A 16,156-nucleotide genomic window follows, 5' to 3' on the forward strand; every position below is an offset into this window, starting at 1 on the left:
CACCCCTCCATTTGCCTCACGCTCTGGGCTCTGGCCTCTTCGTGCTCTGGGCTCCCCACCACCCCTCCGGCTGCCTCACACTCTGGGCTCCGCACGACCCCTCCGTCTGCCTCGCGCTCTGGGCTCCCCACCACCCCTCCGTCTGCCTCACGCTCTGGGCTCCACCCCGTCCCTCCGGCTGCCTCACACTCTGGGCTCCCCACCACCCCTCCATTTGCCTCTTGCTCTGGGCTCCCCACCACCCCTCCGTCTGCCTCGCACCCTGGGCTCCCCACCGCCCCTCCAGCTGCCTCGCGCTCTGGGCTCCGCACCGTCCCTCTGTCTGCCTCGCACCCTGGGCTCCCCACCACCCCTCCAGCTGCCTCGCACTCTGGGCTCCGCACCGCCCCTCCGGCTGCCTCGCGCTCTGGGCTCAGCACCGCCCCTCCGGCTGCCTCACACTCTGGGCTCCGCACCGCCCCTCCGGCTGCCTCACACTCTGGGCTCCCCACCACCCCTCCGTCTGCCTCACGCTCTGGGCTCCGCGCCACCCCTCCGTCTGCCTCACGCTCTGGGCTCCGCACCACCCCTCCATTTGCCTCGCGCTCTGGGCTCCCCACCACCCCTCCATCTGCCTCACGCTCTGGGCTCCACCCCGTCCCTCCGGCTGCCTCACACTCTGGGCTCCCCACCACCCCTCCATTTGCCTCTTGCTCTGGGCTCCCCACCACCCCTCCAGCTGCCTCGCACTCTGGGCTCCGCACCGCCCCTCCAGCTGCCTCGCACTCTGGGCTCCGCACCACCCCTCCAGCTGCCTCGCACTCTGGGCTCCGCACCGCCCCTCCGGCTGCCTCGCACTCTGGGCTCCGCACCGCCCCTCCGGCTGCCTCGCACTCTGGGCTCCGCACCGCCCCTCCAGCTGCCTCGCACTCTGGGCTCTGCACCGCCCCTCCGGCTGCCTCGCACTCTGGGCTCCGCACCGCCCCTCCGGCTGCCTCGCACCCTGGGCTCCACCCCGTCCCTCCGGCTGCCTCGCACTCTGGGCTCCGCACCGCCCCTCCAGCTGCCTCGCACTCTGGGCTCCGCACCGCCCCTCCAGCTGCCTCGCACTCTGGGCTCCGGAAAGGTCAACCTTAAAAGATATTTCAGGTTGTTGTGTGCTTGCAGGAGTCTATTCATTATAACTTTACTAAGCTAGTAACTAATCAGCTAGTTAGATAAATACGATTAGACAGACATGGCAGGACAGATAGTGTATCCTAACTCAATGTATGGAGAGCACTGCCAACCTGGACAAACATATCTGCGGTGAGTGTCGGCAGCATGAGCCACTTCAGCTCAGAGCTGTTGGGGTGGAGTCGGAATTGCAGACATTGTAAGACACCAGGGAGGAGGGGAGTTACCTGAACACTTTGTTCCAGCAGGCAGTCACAACATTTAGCTTGATCAGAGCTTCCGAGTTGGTAAATAGTTAGAGAGAGGACAATGTGACTACAATTCAGTCAGGTAAGAGGGTCCATGATGTATTGGTGGAAGAGCATGAGCCCTTGACCACAGTTGCAAGGTACTTGCTACTTGTGTGGTTGAAAGCCTGCAGGAAGGATGAGCAAACTGACCATGGCACCATTTTGTGCAGGATGCCATTTTCATGTGTGAGGCTGGTGGCAGTGACAGGGAACAGTATAGTTAGAGGGATAGACACTGTTTTCTGCAGCAGAAAATGGGAGTCTGAAGGTTGTGTTGCCTGCCTGGTGCCAGGGTCATGGGAGATCTCCTCAGAGCTGGAGTCAACCTCAGTGGCCGGAGGTGAATCCTGTAGCTGTGGTCCACAAGGAACCAATGAGATAGGTAGAACTAGGAATGCTGTTCTGCTGAAAAAGTTTGAGGAGTTAGGGTCCAGATCAAAATGCAGAAGTTCAAAGGTAATAATCTTTGGATTGCCAATTGTCATAGGGTCAAACAGATAGAGAATTGAGCATGTAGGTCAGAGATTGTTGTGGGAAATAAAGAGTTTTGATTCATGGGACATTGGTATCAGCATTGGGAGAAGAGGAAGCTGTTCCGTTGGAATGGGGTCAAATTGAATCAGATTGGAATTAGCGTCCTGGCATAGGTCTGCGGTGATCTTTAAACTAAAAAGAGGGGGGTAGAGAGCAGGGAGTGGAAGTTGAAGAGAGATTAAATATTCTAAACAGAAAATCTGAGGCAATAGAGCAGTTTGGATAAAGACAAGCAAAGTGGGACAGGAAGGGACAGAAAGTTTAACATTAATATTTTATCAGCAAATAATGCTCATGCAAAGAATAAGGTAGATGAGGGTTAAACAAAAAGCTCTTCATCGCTTCTCGGCCTTTTGGCTAAGATCAAGCGTCAGTTCAAGCCGAAGATGAGGTACAATGCCTTTTTTGTCAGCCTGAATCTTGTATGTCTCTCTTGTGGAGATCTTTGAATTGGCTTCAATTTGAATTTAAATTGTTTTTTGGAGCAAGCAATGAGATAGATAAAGGGTTTGCCCTGCGCATTGGCTTTGTAACGTTTAAGATGGGATAAAAACATTTTTTTAAAAAGGTTCTTCATCCAAACATAGGTAACATTCATAATAAGAGAGGCAAACTCACAGCAAAAATAGAGATAAATGGGTTTGACATAATTGCCATGACAGACACATGGGCCTAAATTTTATTAGCTGCAATCGGTTGTGCAGCCGACCCGAATTAGTTTGAAATTGCGTTGAGTAAACGTCAAGCGGGCAACCCGACATCATCGTGATATTGCCCCATAATATGGATGGCTAGCACGCATGGGAGTCAAAAGCGTGCCCGTTGACAATTAACGTGCTCAGCCCACAGCCACACAACCATCTTGTTTCTAATTGTTTCTCAATCCAAGGTGTGATAAAAGTCACCCAGAGCTATGGCAAAGTGAGTCATCAGGAGTTACGGTGACAGTACGCTGTTGGTTTATTCCCAATAGTTCATAGTATTTTCTATGTTGTCTGGAGGACTCTGGCTTACAAACTATCTTTGAGGCTTTCTGCCGAGTGTACTCTTCAGTGCATTATTCCATCTGTGTTGCAGCAAACAGGGATTGTACACTCTGTTGGAGGGACCACCTCTGAAGAGGAGGAGAGTGCCAGAAGGCTAAGGAGACCAGTTGTCTGCAGGCAGCATCCCAAAAAGTGTCCTGTGGAAAGAGACACGTAGGCAGAGAGGGGCAGAGCCAGCAGGAAGTGCAAGGTGGACGGGTTTGCAGAACATAAGAACATAAGAACTAGGAGCAGGAGTAGGCCATCTGGCCCCTCGAGCCTGCTCCGCCATTCAATTAGATCATGGCTGATCTTTTGTGGACTCAGCTCCACTTTCCGGCCCGAACACCATAACCCTTAATCCCTTTATTCTTCAAAAAACTATCTATCTTTACCTTAAAAACATGTAATGAAGGAGCCTCAACTGCTTCACTGGGCAAGGAATTCCATAGATTCACAACCCTTTGGGTGAAGAAGTTCCTCCTAAACTCAGTCCTAAATCTACTTCCCCTTATTTTGAGGCTATGCCCCCTAGTTCTGCTGTCACCCGCCAGTGGAAACAACCTGCCCGCATCTATCCTATCTATTCCCTTCATAATTTTAAATGTTTCCATAAGATCCCCCTCATCCTTCTATATTCCAACGAGTACAGTCCCAGTCTACTCAACCTCTCCTCATAATCCAACCCCTTCAGCTCTGGGATTAACCTAGTGAATCTCCTCTGCACACCCTCCAGCGCCAGTACGTCCTTTCTCAAGTAAGGAGACCAAAACTGAACACAATACTCCAGGTGTGGCCGCACCAACACCTTATACAATTGCAACATAACCTCCCTAGTCTTAAACTCCATCCCTCTAGCAATGAAGGACAAAATTCCATTTGCCTTCTTAATCACCTGTTGCACTTGTAAACCAACCTTCTGTGACTCATGCACTAGCACACCCAAGTCTCTCTGAACAGCGGCATGCTTTAATATTTTATCGTTTAAATAATAATCCCGTTTGCTGTTATTCCTACCAAAATGGATAACCTCACATTTGTCAACATTGTATTCCATCTGCCAGACCCGAGCCCATTCACTTAACCTATCCAAATCCCTCTGCAGACTTCCAGTATCCTCTGCACTTTTCGCTTTACCACTCATCTTAGTGTCATCTGCAAACTTGGACACATTGCCCTTGGTCCCCAACTCCAAATCATCAATGTAAATTGTGAACAATTGTGGGCCCAACACGGATCCCTGAGGGACACCACTAGCTACTGATTGCCAACCAGAGAAACACCCATTTATCCCAACTCTTTGCTTTCTATTAATTAACCAATCCTCTATCCATGCTACTACTTTACCCTTAATGCCATGCATCTTTATCTTATGCAGCAACCTTTTGTGTGGCACCTTGTCAAAGGCTTTCTGGAAATCCAGATATACCACATCCATCGGCTCCCCGTTATCTACTGCACTGGTAATGTCCTCAAAAAATTCCACTAAATTAGTTAGGCATGACCTGCCTTTTACGAACCCATGCTGCGTCTGCCCAATGGGACAATTTCTATCCAGATGCCTCGCTATTTCTTCCTTGATGATAGATTCCAGCATCTTCCCTATTACCGAAGTTAAACTCACTGGCCTATAATTTCCTGCTTTCTGCCTACCTCCTTTTTTAAACAGTGGCGTCACGTTTGCTAATTTCCAATCCACCGGGACCACCCCAGAGTCTAGTGAATTTCGGTAAATTATCACTAGTGCATCTGCAATTTCCCTAGCCATCTCTTTTAGCACTCTGGGATGCATTCCATCAGGGCCAGGAGACTTGTCTATCTTTAGCCCCATTAGCTTTCCCATCACTCCCTCCTTAGTGATAACAATCCTCTCAAGGTCCTCACCTGTCATAGCCTCATTTCTATCAGTCGCTGGCATGTTATTTGTGTCTTCCACTGTGAAGACCGACCCAAAAAACCTGTTCAGTTCCTCAGCCATTTCCTCATTTCCCATTATTAAAACTCCCTTCTCACCCTCTAAAGGACCAATATTTACCTTAGCCACTCTTTTTGTCTTATATATTTGTAAAAACTTTTACTGTCTGTTTTTATATTCTGAGCAAGTTTACTCTCATACTCTATCTTACTCTTCTTTATAGCTTTTTTAGTAGCTTTCTGTTGCCCCCTAAAGATTTCCCAGTCCTCTAATCTCCCAGCAATCTTTGCCGCTTTATATGCTTTTTCCTTCAATTTGATACTCTCCCTTATTTCCTTAGATATCCACGGTCGATTTTCCCTCTTTCTTCCGTCCTTCCTTTTTGTTGGTATAAACCTTTGCTGAGCACTGTGAAAAATCGCTTGGAAGGTTCTCCACTGTTGCTCAACTGTTCCACCATAAAATCTTAGCTCCCAGTCTACCTTAGCTAGTTCTTCTCTAATCCCCTTGTAATCTCCTTTGTTTAAACACAAAACACTAGTATTTGATTTTACTTTCTCACCCTCCATCTGTATTTTAAATTCTACCATATTGTGATCGCTCCTTCCGAGAGGATCCCTAACTATGAGATCATGAATCAATCCTGTCTCATTACACAGGACAAGATCTAGGACCGCTTGTTCCCTCGTAGGTTCCATTACATACTGTTCTAGGAAACTATCGCGGATACATTCTATAAACTCCTCCTCACGGTTGCCTTGACCGACCTGGTTAAACCAATCGACATGTAGATTAAAATCCCCCATGATAACTGCTGTACCATTTCTACATGCATCAGTTATTTCTTTGTTTATTGCCTGCCCCACCATCTCATTACTATTTGGTGGCCGATAGACTACTCCTATCAGTGACTTTTTCGCCTTACTATTCCTGATTTCCACCCAAATGGATTCAACCTTATCCTCCATAGCACCGATGTCATCCCTTACTATTGCCCGGATGTCATCCTTAAATAACAGAGCAACACCACCTCCCTTACCATCCACTCTGACCCCATTATCATGCACCAGAGTGTTGAGGCAGTGCTTCAGCTACCTGAACATGTCTGAGATCCAGTGCCAAAGGAGGCTCTGCCTCTATAGAGGCACTGTTACCTCTACGTACCAGATAATAGGCCCGCAGATCACCTCCAACTGTGTAGGAGGATACCCTATGCTAGTGGCACTAAAGGTTACAGTTGCCCCGAAATTGTTTGCCTTCAAGGTTCAGAGGGAGATCTACGTGGCATTTCTCAATCTGCTGCACACAGTTGCGTCTAGCTGGTCACTAGTGCTCTGTTCAGACTTGTCGTGAACTTAATTCATTTCTAGACCAACAAAGCCAGCAAGATTGAGTGAGCCAGGGATGGTGGCGCAGTGTTTAGCACTGCTGCCTCACTGCGCTGAGGACCCGGGTTCAATCCCAGCTCGGGTCACTGTCCGTATGGAGTTTGCACATTCTCCCCGTGTATGTGTGGGCTTCACCCCCGCAACCCAAAGATGTGCAGGCTAGGTGGATTGGCCACGTTAAAATGCCCGTTAATTGAAAAAAAAAATTGGGTACTCTAAATTTTAAAAAAGATTGACTGAGCCAGAGGTTTTGCAGCCTTTGTTAGGTTCCCCCGCATCAAGGATGAAAGATTGCACACATGTGGCCTTCAAGATGCCAGCAGTTAAGCTGGATGTGTTCATGGACAGCAATGGTCAGACACAGATTTTGCAGGTCTGCAACAGGTACCGTGGCAAATCCCATGATCAGTACATCCTGCAACACTCAAAGATGTTCACAGTTCAAGCTCAGTTAGATGGTTGCATCTGGATGACAATGGCTATCATCCATTCAGGTACCCAAGGATAGAAGCGGAGGAGAAGTCATGCCTCCAAATTGGCGATTATTGAGAGGACCATTGAAGGGCGGCATGGTGGCACTGGTTAGTATTGCTGCCTCACAGCACCGAGGACCCGGGTTCAATCCCGGCCCTGGGTCACGGTCCATGTGGAGTTTGCACATTCTCCGCGTGTCTGTGTGGGTCTCACCCCTACAACCCAAACATGTGCAGGGTAGGTGGATTGGTCACGCTAAATTGCCCCTTAATTGAAACAAAAATGAATTGGGTACTTTAAATTTATTTTTAAAAATTGAGGGGACCATGGAGCTGCACAAGGTGAGATTCCAATGCCTAGACTGATCGGGGGAGCACTTCAATAGCCTTCAGAAATGCCAGAGGCAAAGTGCTAGCGTGGCATTTTTCCTGCATTGGGGTTCGTGCCATGTGCAGTGGAGTGCAGGGGGGCCAGGGAACCCACTTATATGTGAAATAGGACTGGGGGGGGGGGGGGGGGGGGGCAGGGGTCGAGAGATCGGGACAAAAGTTAAAAATGACGTCCCTATCTCGCCCTGCACTGAGGAGTTCTGGCGCACGGAGTTCCTCAGTGCAGGAAATGGGACTAAGTGCAGCCTCGGCCGGGTGTTCACCGCTGAGGCCTGATGTGTTGGGCAGGCTGGGTCAATGTGGACAGCACTTGATGCAGTGTAGCGAGAGACAGCCCTCCAACACTTGGTAAGATGCAACACGATTTTATTTAACGTCTTAACTACTATACATGTTCAACTGTGGGTTGACACTATGCTGACTTGACTGGAGACCTAGTACTAGACTGACCAGACTTACTAGCTGCCGCATGGTGTTTGCACTGACTAGCTCACAAACTCTGACTGTCTCAGTGGCTGGGTCCAGAGAGAGCGGGAAACCTGATGCCCTCTGTCTTTATTGTGGTAGTGTCCTGTCTGGTGATTGGCTGCTGTGTTCTGTGTGCTTACTGGTCATCCTGTGTGTCAATCACTGCCTGTCTGCACTCCATTATATGCGTAGATGTATGTTATGACATCTCCCCCCCCCCTTTTTTTAGATAATAAATATTAAGGGGCGTGTGCGTGTGGATGTGTATATGTGCGTTACTATATACAGAATGTGCTAAAATGAACGTATATACATAGGAAGGTGTCGCTAGTGCAGATATAGGACAGACAAAATGGTGAAACGATATTTACAGAGGTCAAAACGATGATGTAACAAAATTGTGCAAAAGTTCAGTCTATAAATTTAGTCTTTGTGGCGGGCAGCGAATTCTGGTTGATCGCCGCAAGGGTGGATCAGGGGCCGCCTGCATTTGGACGGGCGGGACTGCCGCCAATGCGGTGGTCGCAGGGGTCGGCAGGATTGCTGGTAGATCGATGGCCTCGTGGTAGGGCACATCCGGAGGAAGCATCGTGTGTGGCGGGGCATCTCGGTCAGGTGGCGGACGTGGAACTCTGCGCAGTGCCCTTCCTTCTGTTGCGTAGTAGGAAGGAGCCATCAGCCATGCGGACGAGGAACGATCTTGGGGCCACTTGCTTGACAACCACAGCTGTGGCTGATCAGCCGCCATCAGGCAGCTGTACACGAACACGATCAGTTGGGAGCAGCTTGGGGAGCTCTGTGGCATGAGCGTCGTATGCTGATTTCTGTTGGGCCTGAGACTGCTGTATCTTCTGTATGACCGGGAAGTGGTCAAGGTCCGGAATGTGGATGGCTGGAACCGTGGTTCGCAGAGTACGATTCATGAGCATCTACGCTGGAGACAACCCAGTGGACAGCAGGGTTGCCCTGTATGCCAGCACGGCCAGGTTGAAGTTGGAGCCTGAGTCTGTAGCCTTGCATAGCAATCTCTTAACAATATGGATCCCCTTTTCAGCCTTCCCGTTTGACTGCGGGTAGTGAGGGCTGGAGGTCACGTAACGGAAGTTGTATAAACGTGCAAAATCAGACCATTCCTGGCTGTAAAAACAGGGCCCATTATCACTCATCACCGTGAGCAGTATCCCATGCCTGGCGAACGTTTCTTTGCAGGCTTTAATCACTGCCTTCAACGTGAGGTCGGACAGTTTCACCACCTCTGGGTAACTGGAGAAGTAGTCGACCAGGAGGACATAGTCACGCCCCTTGGCGTGGAATAGGTCGACACTGACTTTGGACCACGGGGAGGTCACTATCTCATGTTGCTGCAAAGTTTCTTTGGGTTGAGCTGGCTGAAATTTCTGACATGTAGGGCAGTTGTGGACCGTGTTGGCAATGCCCTGGCTGATGCCCGGCCGATAGACTGCCTCCCGAACTCTGCGTCGGCATTTCTTGACCCCCAGGTGACCCTCATGGAGTTGGCCGAGCACCATAGCTCACATGCTCTGAGGAATCACGATCCTGTCGAGCTTCATGAGGATGCTGTCCACCTCCGTCAGGCCGTCTTTGACGTTGTAGAGCTGGGGACACTGTCCCTTCTGCCAGCCATTTGTGAGGTGCTGCATCACTCGCTGTAGCAGAGGATTCTTGGCCGTTTCCTCACGAATTTGGATGACCCTCTCATCAGAGACCGGAAGGTTGAAAGTACACAATTGTACCTGCGCGCGATTTGGCAGACGAAGTCCGTTTGTTCACAGGGTGTGGTAATAGACCTGGAAAGGGCATCTGCAACAATGAGTTCTTTGCCTGGCGTGCAGACAAGTTCAAAATCACAGCGGCGTAGCTTGAGAAGGATTCGCTGTAACCGAGGCGTCATGTCATTTAAATCCTTCTGGATTATGAGGACTAGTGGCCTGTGGTCCGCCTCTACCGTGAATTTTGGGAGGCCATAAATATAGTCGTGAAACTTGTCAATTCCTGTTATGAGGCCCAGGCATTCCTTCTCAATCTGAGCGTACTTCCAGGCTGAAATTGATGACATCATAGCGCAGTACCACAGCGTGTTCGACGGAATGGGTACGCTCGCATACCGATACAAAATCCTGCTCAAGCCGAACGCCATCCCTGTAATTCACGCACCACGTCGGGTGCCAGTTGTCGAGTCATAGTTGCATGACTGCACGAGGATGCGGAGATGGGTTAAAAAGGACTGAAAAGGTTCATCCTTACCCTGAAGTCTCTGCTGGAAAACGTACCGTTCAAAGTTCTCATTCACCTCAACATCGCAGTGGCTGTTGAACTTCAACAGGACTGTTTTAAATTTCGCCTTGTCTTCGCCTTCAGCGAATATCAGGGAGTAGTAGATGTGGATGGCGTGGTCCCCGGCTGTGGAGAGGAATAGTGCGATCTTCCTGGCGTCCGATGCGGCCTCGAGGTCGGTGGCTTCGAGATAGAGTTGGAAGTTCTGTTTGAAGATCTTCCAATTTGCACTGAGGTTGCCGGCGATGCTGAGCTGCGGAGGTGGGCGGACGTTTTCCATGTCACCAGATGGCTGTTTGCTGGTCAACGCTGATTCACCCAAGGTAGGTCCGTCAATTTTCAGCATCACTCACTGGTACCATGATGTGTTGGGCAGGCTGGGTCAATGTGGACAGCACTTGATGCAGTGTAGCGAGAGACAGCCCTCCAACACTTGGTAAGATGCAACACGATTTTATTTAACGTCTTAACTACTATACATGTTCAACTGTGGGTTGACACTATACTGACTTGACTGGAGACCTAGTGCTAGCCTGACCAGACTTACTAGCTACCGCATGGTGTTTGCGCTGGTTAGCTCACAAACTCTAACTGTCTCAGTGGCTGGGTCCAGACAGAGCGGGGAACCTAATGCCCTCTGGCATTATAGTGGTCGTGTCCTGTCTGGTGATTGGCTGCTCGGTGCTGTGTGCTTACTGGTCATCCTGTGTGTCAATCACTGCCTGTCTGCACTTCATTATATACATAGATGTATATTATGACAAGGCCCAGATTGCAACAAGGTCCCATTAAATAACCTGGTGTTTCTCAGTACTACGAGCGCTGGGAAACACCCGGCTACATACGCTCACCAGGGTACTCTGTCAAAATTTGGTTTGATCGTGCCCATAGACAATTTAGGTAAGTGGACAACAAGATGACAGACAGAGTAGAATCTGATGTAAGGTTATTCACTTTGGTAAAAATCAAAAGTGAGAATTTTTTTTAAAAAGGCATGAAACTTTTAAATGTTGAAACACTTGGGGGTTCTTGTACAAGGAATGCAGAAAGTTAACATGCAGGTACACCAAGTAATTTGGAATGCAAATGGAACATTGTCTCTTATTGCTAGGAGCCTTAAGCATGAGAACAAGGAAATCTTGCTGCATTTGTGTCAGTCTTTTGAGAAACCACTTTGGTGACAGTACTGTGGGCAATATTGGTCTCCATATATAAGGAAGAATATACTTACCTTGGTATCAATCCAGCAAAAGTTCAGTTGATTGGTTTCTGGGATGAGAGGCTGAGTAAATTGGACCCATAGGCCGGGATTCTCCCTTCTGAGGGCTAAGCCCCCACGCCGGCGGGAGAACTGGCGCCAACCACTCCGGCGTCAACAGCTAGGTGGACGGCGGAGGGGTTGGCAAATGCAAGTTCGCGCATGCGGCGAATGACCAGCGTGAGCTCGTGCATACGTGGAACCACTGGCGTAGTTCCGCGCATGCGCGGGGGTTCTCTTCTCCGCGCCGGCCATGGCGGAGCTCTACAGGGGCCGGCGCGGAAGGAAGAAGTGACCCCATGGAACATGCCAGCCCGCAGATGGGTGGGCCCCGATCGCGGGCCTGACCAACGTGGGGAGCCCCCTCCCTGGGTTCGGATCCCCCTGTGCCCTCCCCGAGGTCCGCCCCCGCCGACTTACCTGCCAGGTCCCGCCGGTGTCAGAGGTGAGTGATGCACGCTGGCGGGACTGGCCAAAAACGGATGGACGCTCGGCCCATCGGGGCCTGGAGAATTATATTCTTTAAAAAAAATTTAGAGTACCCAATTCATTTTTTTCCAATCAAGGGGCAATTTAGTGTGGCCAATCCACCTAGCCTGCACATCTTTGGGTTGTGGGGGCGAAATCCACGCAAACACCGGGAGAATGTGCAAACTCCACACAGACAGTGACCCAGAGCTGGGATCGAACCTGGGACCTCAGCGCCTTGAAGCTGCAGGGCTAACCCACTGTGCCACCGTGCTGCCCGGGGGCTGCATAATTGCGGGAGGGGGGGCCGCTGCCAATGGCCCCCGACCGGCGTGGCGTGAATCCCGCCCCTGCTCGGAAAAAGGCGCCGGAGAATATGGCAGATGCCGTTGGGGCAACGGGTCGGGATTCACGCCGCCTCCCGGGGATCGGGGACCTCCCGGTGGGGGGTCGGAGAATCCCGCCCAGAAGCTCAAAAGCTTGGAAAAGAGTGAGAAGTGGTCACTGAAACATAAAGATTCTGGCAACTTTGCGTTTGTTTTACCTCGCTAGAGAATTCAGAGCACGTGGCCAGGGTCTCAGGATAAGGGGTTAATCATTTAGGACATGAGATGGCGAAGAGGAACCCGGGTTCGTTCCCGGCCCTGGGTCATCTCTCAGAAAGTCAAGGTTTAAGCGGACCAGGTAGCAAAGTGGAGTTGAGGCAGGAGATTAGCCATGATTGTATTGATTGGCAGAACAGGCTTGTGGTGTCATAACACTAGTCCTTCTCCTTCTAAGAATGAAAAGATTTGGCAGAGCTCCAAGGGCACAACACGCCATAACTCTCAGCAACCAAGGCAGCACGATGGCGCAGATAGTTAGCATGCTGCCTCACAGCACCCAGGTCACAGGTTCAATTCTGGGTCACTGTCCGTGAGGAGTTTGCACATTCTCCCCAGGTTTGCGTGGGTTTTGCCCCCGAAACCCAAAGATGTGCAGGGTAGGTGGACTGGCCATGCTAAATTGCCATCCTTAATTGGAAAAAATGATTTGGGTACCCTAAATTTATTTCCAAAAACTCTCAGCAACCAGCCCAAAGAGTGTTGTTTTGAGACTTGTGCCATAGAGCAGAACCAACACCCTGTGCCTCCAGCACAGCCCCACTGGAAAACCAAAGGCAAGGTCAAATCATGTGCAGGGGGACTGATGCTGGGTTTTAGTCCCTTAATTACAGCAGTTTTGTTTCACAGCTGTCTCTTTTCTGGTCTGTAGGCAAAAAATATATTAAAATTTTATGGGGAGGTGCACTTTTGTACACTATTTCCTTCATACCTGCTGCACTTCTCTGTCAATGTCCATAAATTCCCAATAGTCAGTGACTAAGAAGACTCCATAGACATCTTTCAACGCATCAAACAGGCTCTTTTTATTGCCCCGGTCAGCTTTCACTATTTCAGCTCCAAGATGTCTCAGTTCTTTAATTTCTTTTTTCCTTGGGTTCCTGGTAACTGCTCTCACCTTGAATGTACCATCCTTTAATAGGGCCATTGCCACTGATCCACCTTGATTTCCTGTGCAAGATTTAAAAGTTCAATTTATTTTACTAGTGGAGAATGTTTGCATCTCGATAGTCCTTTCTTAATAGGTATAAAAGAATTGCCTTGGAGTTCTATTTAATTGTTCCTGTCCCTTTAAGGCCACCAAGTCCAATTGAATAGAAATCTGATCTTCTACTTGCTCAATACTCCCTGGGTAGAAAGTGCTGTAAATAGATGTATCCTCAGGTTAAGTAGAGGCTAATTACTATTCCTCAGGAAAGTACGCTGTTTAAAAATATGAGCTTTTTTTATAATTCGGGTTCTACATGTTCATTAAGATAAATGCAAATAACTGCAAATGCTGGAATCTGAAACAAAAACAGAAAATACTGGACAGTCTCAGCAGGTCTGACAGCATCTGTGGAGAGAGAAGGGAGCTAACGTTCGTGTCTGGACGATAGTTAGTCAAAGCACTGACAACGAGTCATCCAGGCTGAACTTTACAAGCCCTCTTGGAGACAGGCTGGGTGGTAGGGGTACAATAGGGGCTGGTTTAGCTCACTGGGCTAAATTGCTGGCTTTTAAAGCAGACCAAGCAGGCCAGCAGCACGGTTCGATTCCTGTACCAGCCTCCCCGGACAGGCGCCGGAATGTGGCGACTAGGGGCTTTTCACAGTAACTTCATTGAAGCCTACTCATGACAATAAGCGATTTTCATTTTTTCATATGGCAAATGAAGGCATGGAGTGGCATGTCCATTGTCTTCCCGCTGCCATACCATCTTGCCAGCAGCAGAGTAGTTGGCAGATGGCCCACCCGCCCAGAAGCCAATTGAGCCACATAAATGGCCAATTGAGGTGTTTTTCTGCTGGCATTTTAACAGCAGTGGCGGGGCACTCCCTGTCAGCTGGAGAAAGCATCAGATAAACCCCAATGGCCTCCCAGTGGTCTGTGCGGGAGGACCTCCTTTTCGGCCAACCCTTTGGCCCATTGACAGGCCTCTCATATAGTTTGATGGCCCTCAGATTGGCCAGCAGCCCTTGGGGGCAGTTGGCCATACTTAATTAGCTGGCACTGAAAAGGTGCAGCCACAAATTTCAGTGACTGCTGAAGTGAGGTCAGTCACCTCCACTCGCAAGGTCCACTGGTGGGATCTGTGCCACCTGCACTAAATTCCAGCCCTGATCGCAAACAGTGCTCTCTTTATGTTAAACTGCCTGATGTTAATAGAATGTGACCAATTCTCCAGCCACCTACATGTTACATCTCCCCACCTTTCTGGTCGCCACAGTACCAGAAGGATGTGGAGACTTTGGAGAGGGTGCAGAGGAGGGTTATCAGGATGTTGCCTAGTCTGGAGGGTGTTAGCTAAGCAGAGAGGCTGAATAGACTTGGTCTGTTTTCATTAAAACGATGGAGGTTGAGGGCGACCTGATAGAGGTCTACAAGACTATGAGAGGCATGGATAGAGTGATGGGCAGGCACTCGTTCCCAGGGTGGAGGGGTCAGTCACTAGGGTTAAGGTCTGTGGGACAAAGTTTAGAGGAGATGTTTTTTGCACAGAGGGTGGTGAGTGCCTGAAACACGCTGCCAAAGGGGGTTGTGGAAGCAGATACATTAAAGGTGTACAAAAGGCATCTAGACAAACACATGGATAGAATGGGTATCGAGGGATCTGGCACTAGGGAGTGCTGAGGGTTTTGGCCAAGGGTGATATCATGACCAGCACAGGCTTGGAGGGCTGAAGGGCCTGTTCCTGTGCTGTATTGTTCTTTGTTCACCCACTGGATACTGGCAGCCATCAAACTGTGACCAGCTTGACTGTTTCTTCAGAAGAGAGGAGAGAAAAGGAGAAAGCAGGGTAAAGCAAAATTACTGGCTGATTTTAAATTAATGAACTGAAAAGCAAGTGCATTTAAAACAGTTGCAGTTCACATTTTAAGCATGTACTTGACTTCTTCAGGATTTTCAAACTTTTTTTCACCGCAGCTTGCCTCAGCTAAGATATTCAACAAACTGCTTTGCTCACTTCAAAGCGGGGGTCTGATTTTCAACAGAAGTTATTTTAGGTGTGATAACAACAATCAATAACTCCTTGTCACTTTGATTACACGATCTGAATCCCTTGCTGTGCCGCAGTAGCGCCAAGTATAATGACTGCTATAATGCCACTGTAAAGCTGGCCAAATAATAACTAATGTAATCATTACCTCTTTAAATGTTGCATTCACATTTTGCATAAAAATTAACAAGAATACATGATTTTGTTGATTCGCTGAAAAGCTGCGAATTGAAAGGTGTTGTGATGATTGGATAAATCTTGGACAATTTTCCTTGACTGAGAGGACAATTAGGTTCTAAAGCTTCTACTCATGTTGCTTTATAAGCATTAATGTGGCAGAGGCTTTAACAGCTAATTGTCCAGCCTGAGGTAATTGTCATTCATTACAGGAAATGCGTGTTTATTGTCTCTTCCTCGCTTGCAGTACGGTTGTGATTTGTGTGGGAAATTGCTGGCTTCAACCTACACATTGGTACTTGTTGGGGGTAATGCATGATAGCTTTGATGCCTGTCACTGCTAGAAATGCTGAGCAAATTACTTGCGCTGGAAGATGTTGCACATATATTGATGTCAAGATTATCATGGCAGGCAGTCTCTCCCAAGAAAAACAGATGTATTTAAATTATCTCAAAGTCAGGAAATGATTTTACAAAATATCTTTATATTGATATTTTGTAAAAGCAGACTATTTTTGGAAGATTGTCTGGAAGCTAGTCTGAAGGAGGCTTTCCTTATTTATCCCACTAGCCAAAAAATGACGAACAATCTCTGTATGGCCCAATTCCACAATAGGTAAAGACAGATTTCCATTTCCTTTTTAAAAATTTTGAGTACCCAATTATTATTTTTTTTCCCAATGAAGGGACAATTTAGCATGGCAAATCCATCTTTTATATGAGTAATTCTTCCAGGAA

The 16,156-nt window shown here is 48.8% G+C and overlaps 1 protein-coding gene and 1 pseudogene across 1 annotated transcript in view; one reads left to right on the forward strand and one right to left on the reverse strand.

The window, feature by feature from the left end:
- LOC119962294 (nmrA-like family domain-containing protein 1) overlaps positions 1 to 16,156 on the reverse strand; it is an 84,752-nt gene that overhangs the window by 51,458 nt on the left and 17,138 nt on the right. Inside the window, 1 exon segment of the mRNA XM_038790283.1 lies at positions 12,974 to 13,212. Within this exon segment, the coding sequence (XP_038646211.1) occupies positions 12,974 to 13,212 (239 nt within the window).
- LOC119962559 lies at positions 2,317 to 2,559 on the forward strand (annotated as a pseudogene).

This window comes from Scyliorhinus canicula, chromosome 2 (assembly GCF_902713615.1).
Source record: "Scyliorhinus canicula chromosome 2, sScyCan1.1, whole genome shotgun sequence".
Lineage (NCBI taxonomy): Eukaryota > Metazoa > Chordata > Chondrichthyes > Carcharhiniformes > Scyliorhinidae > Scyliorhinus > Scyliorhinus canicula.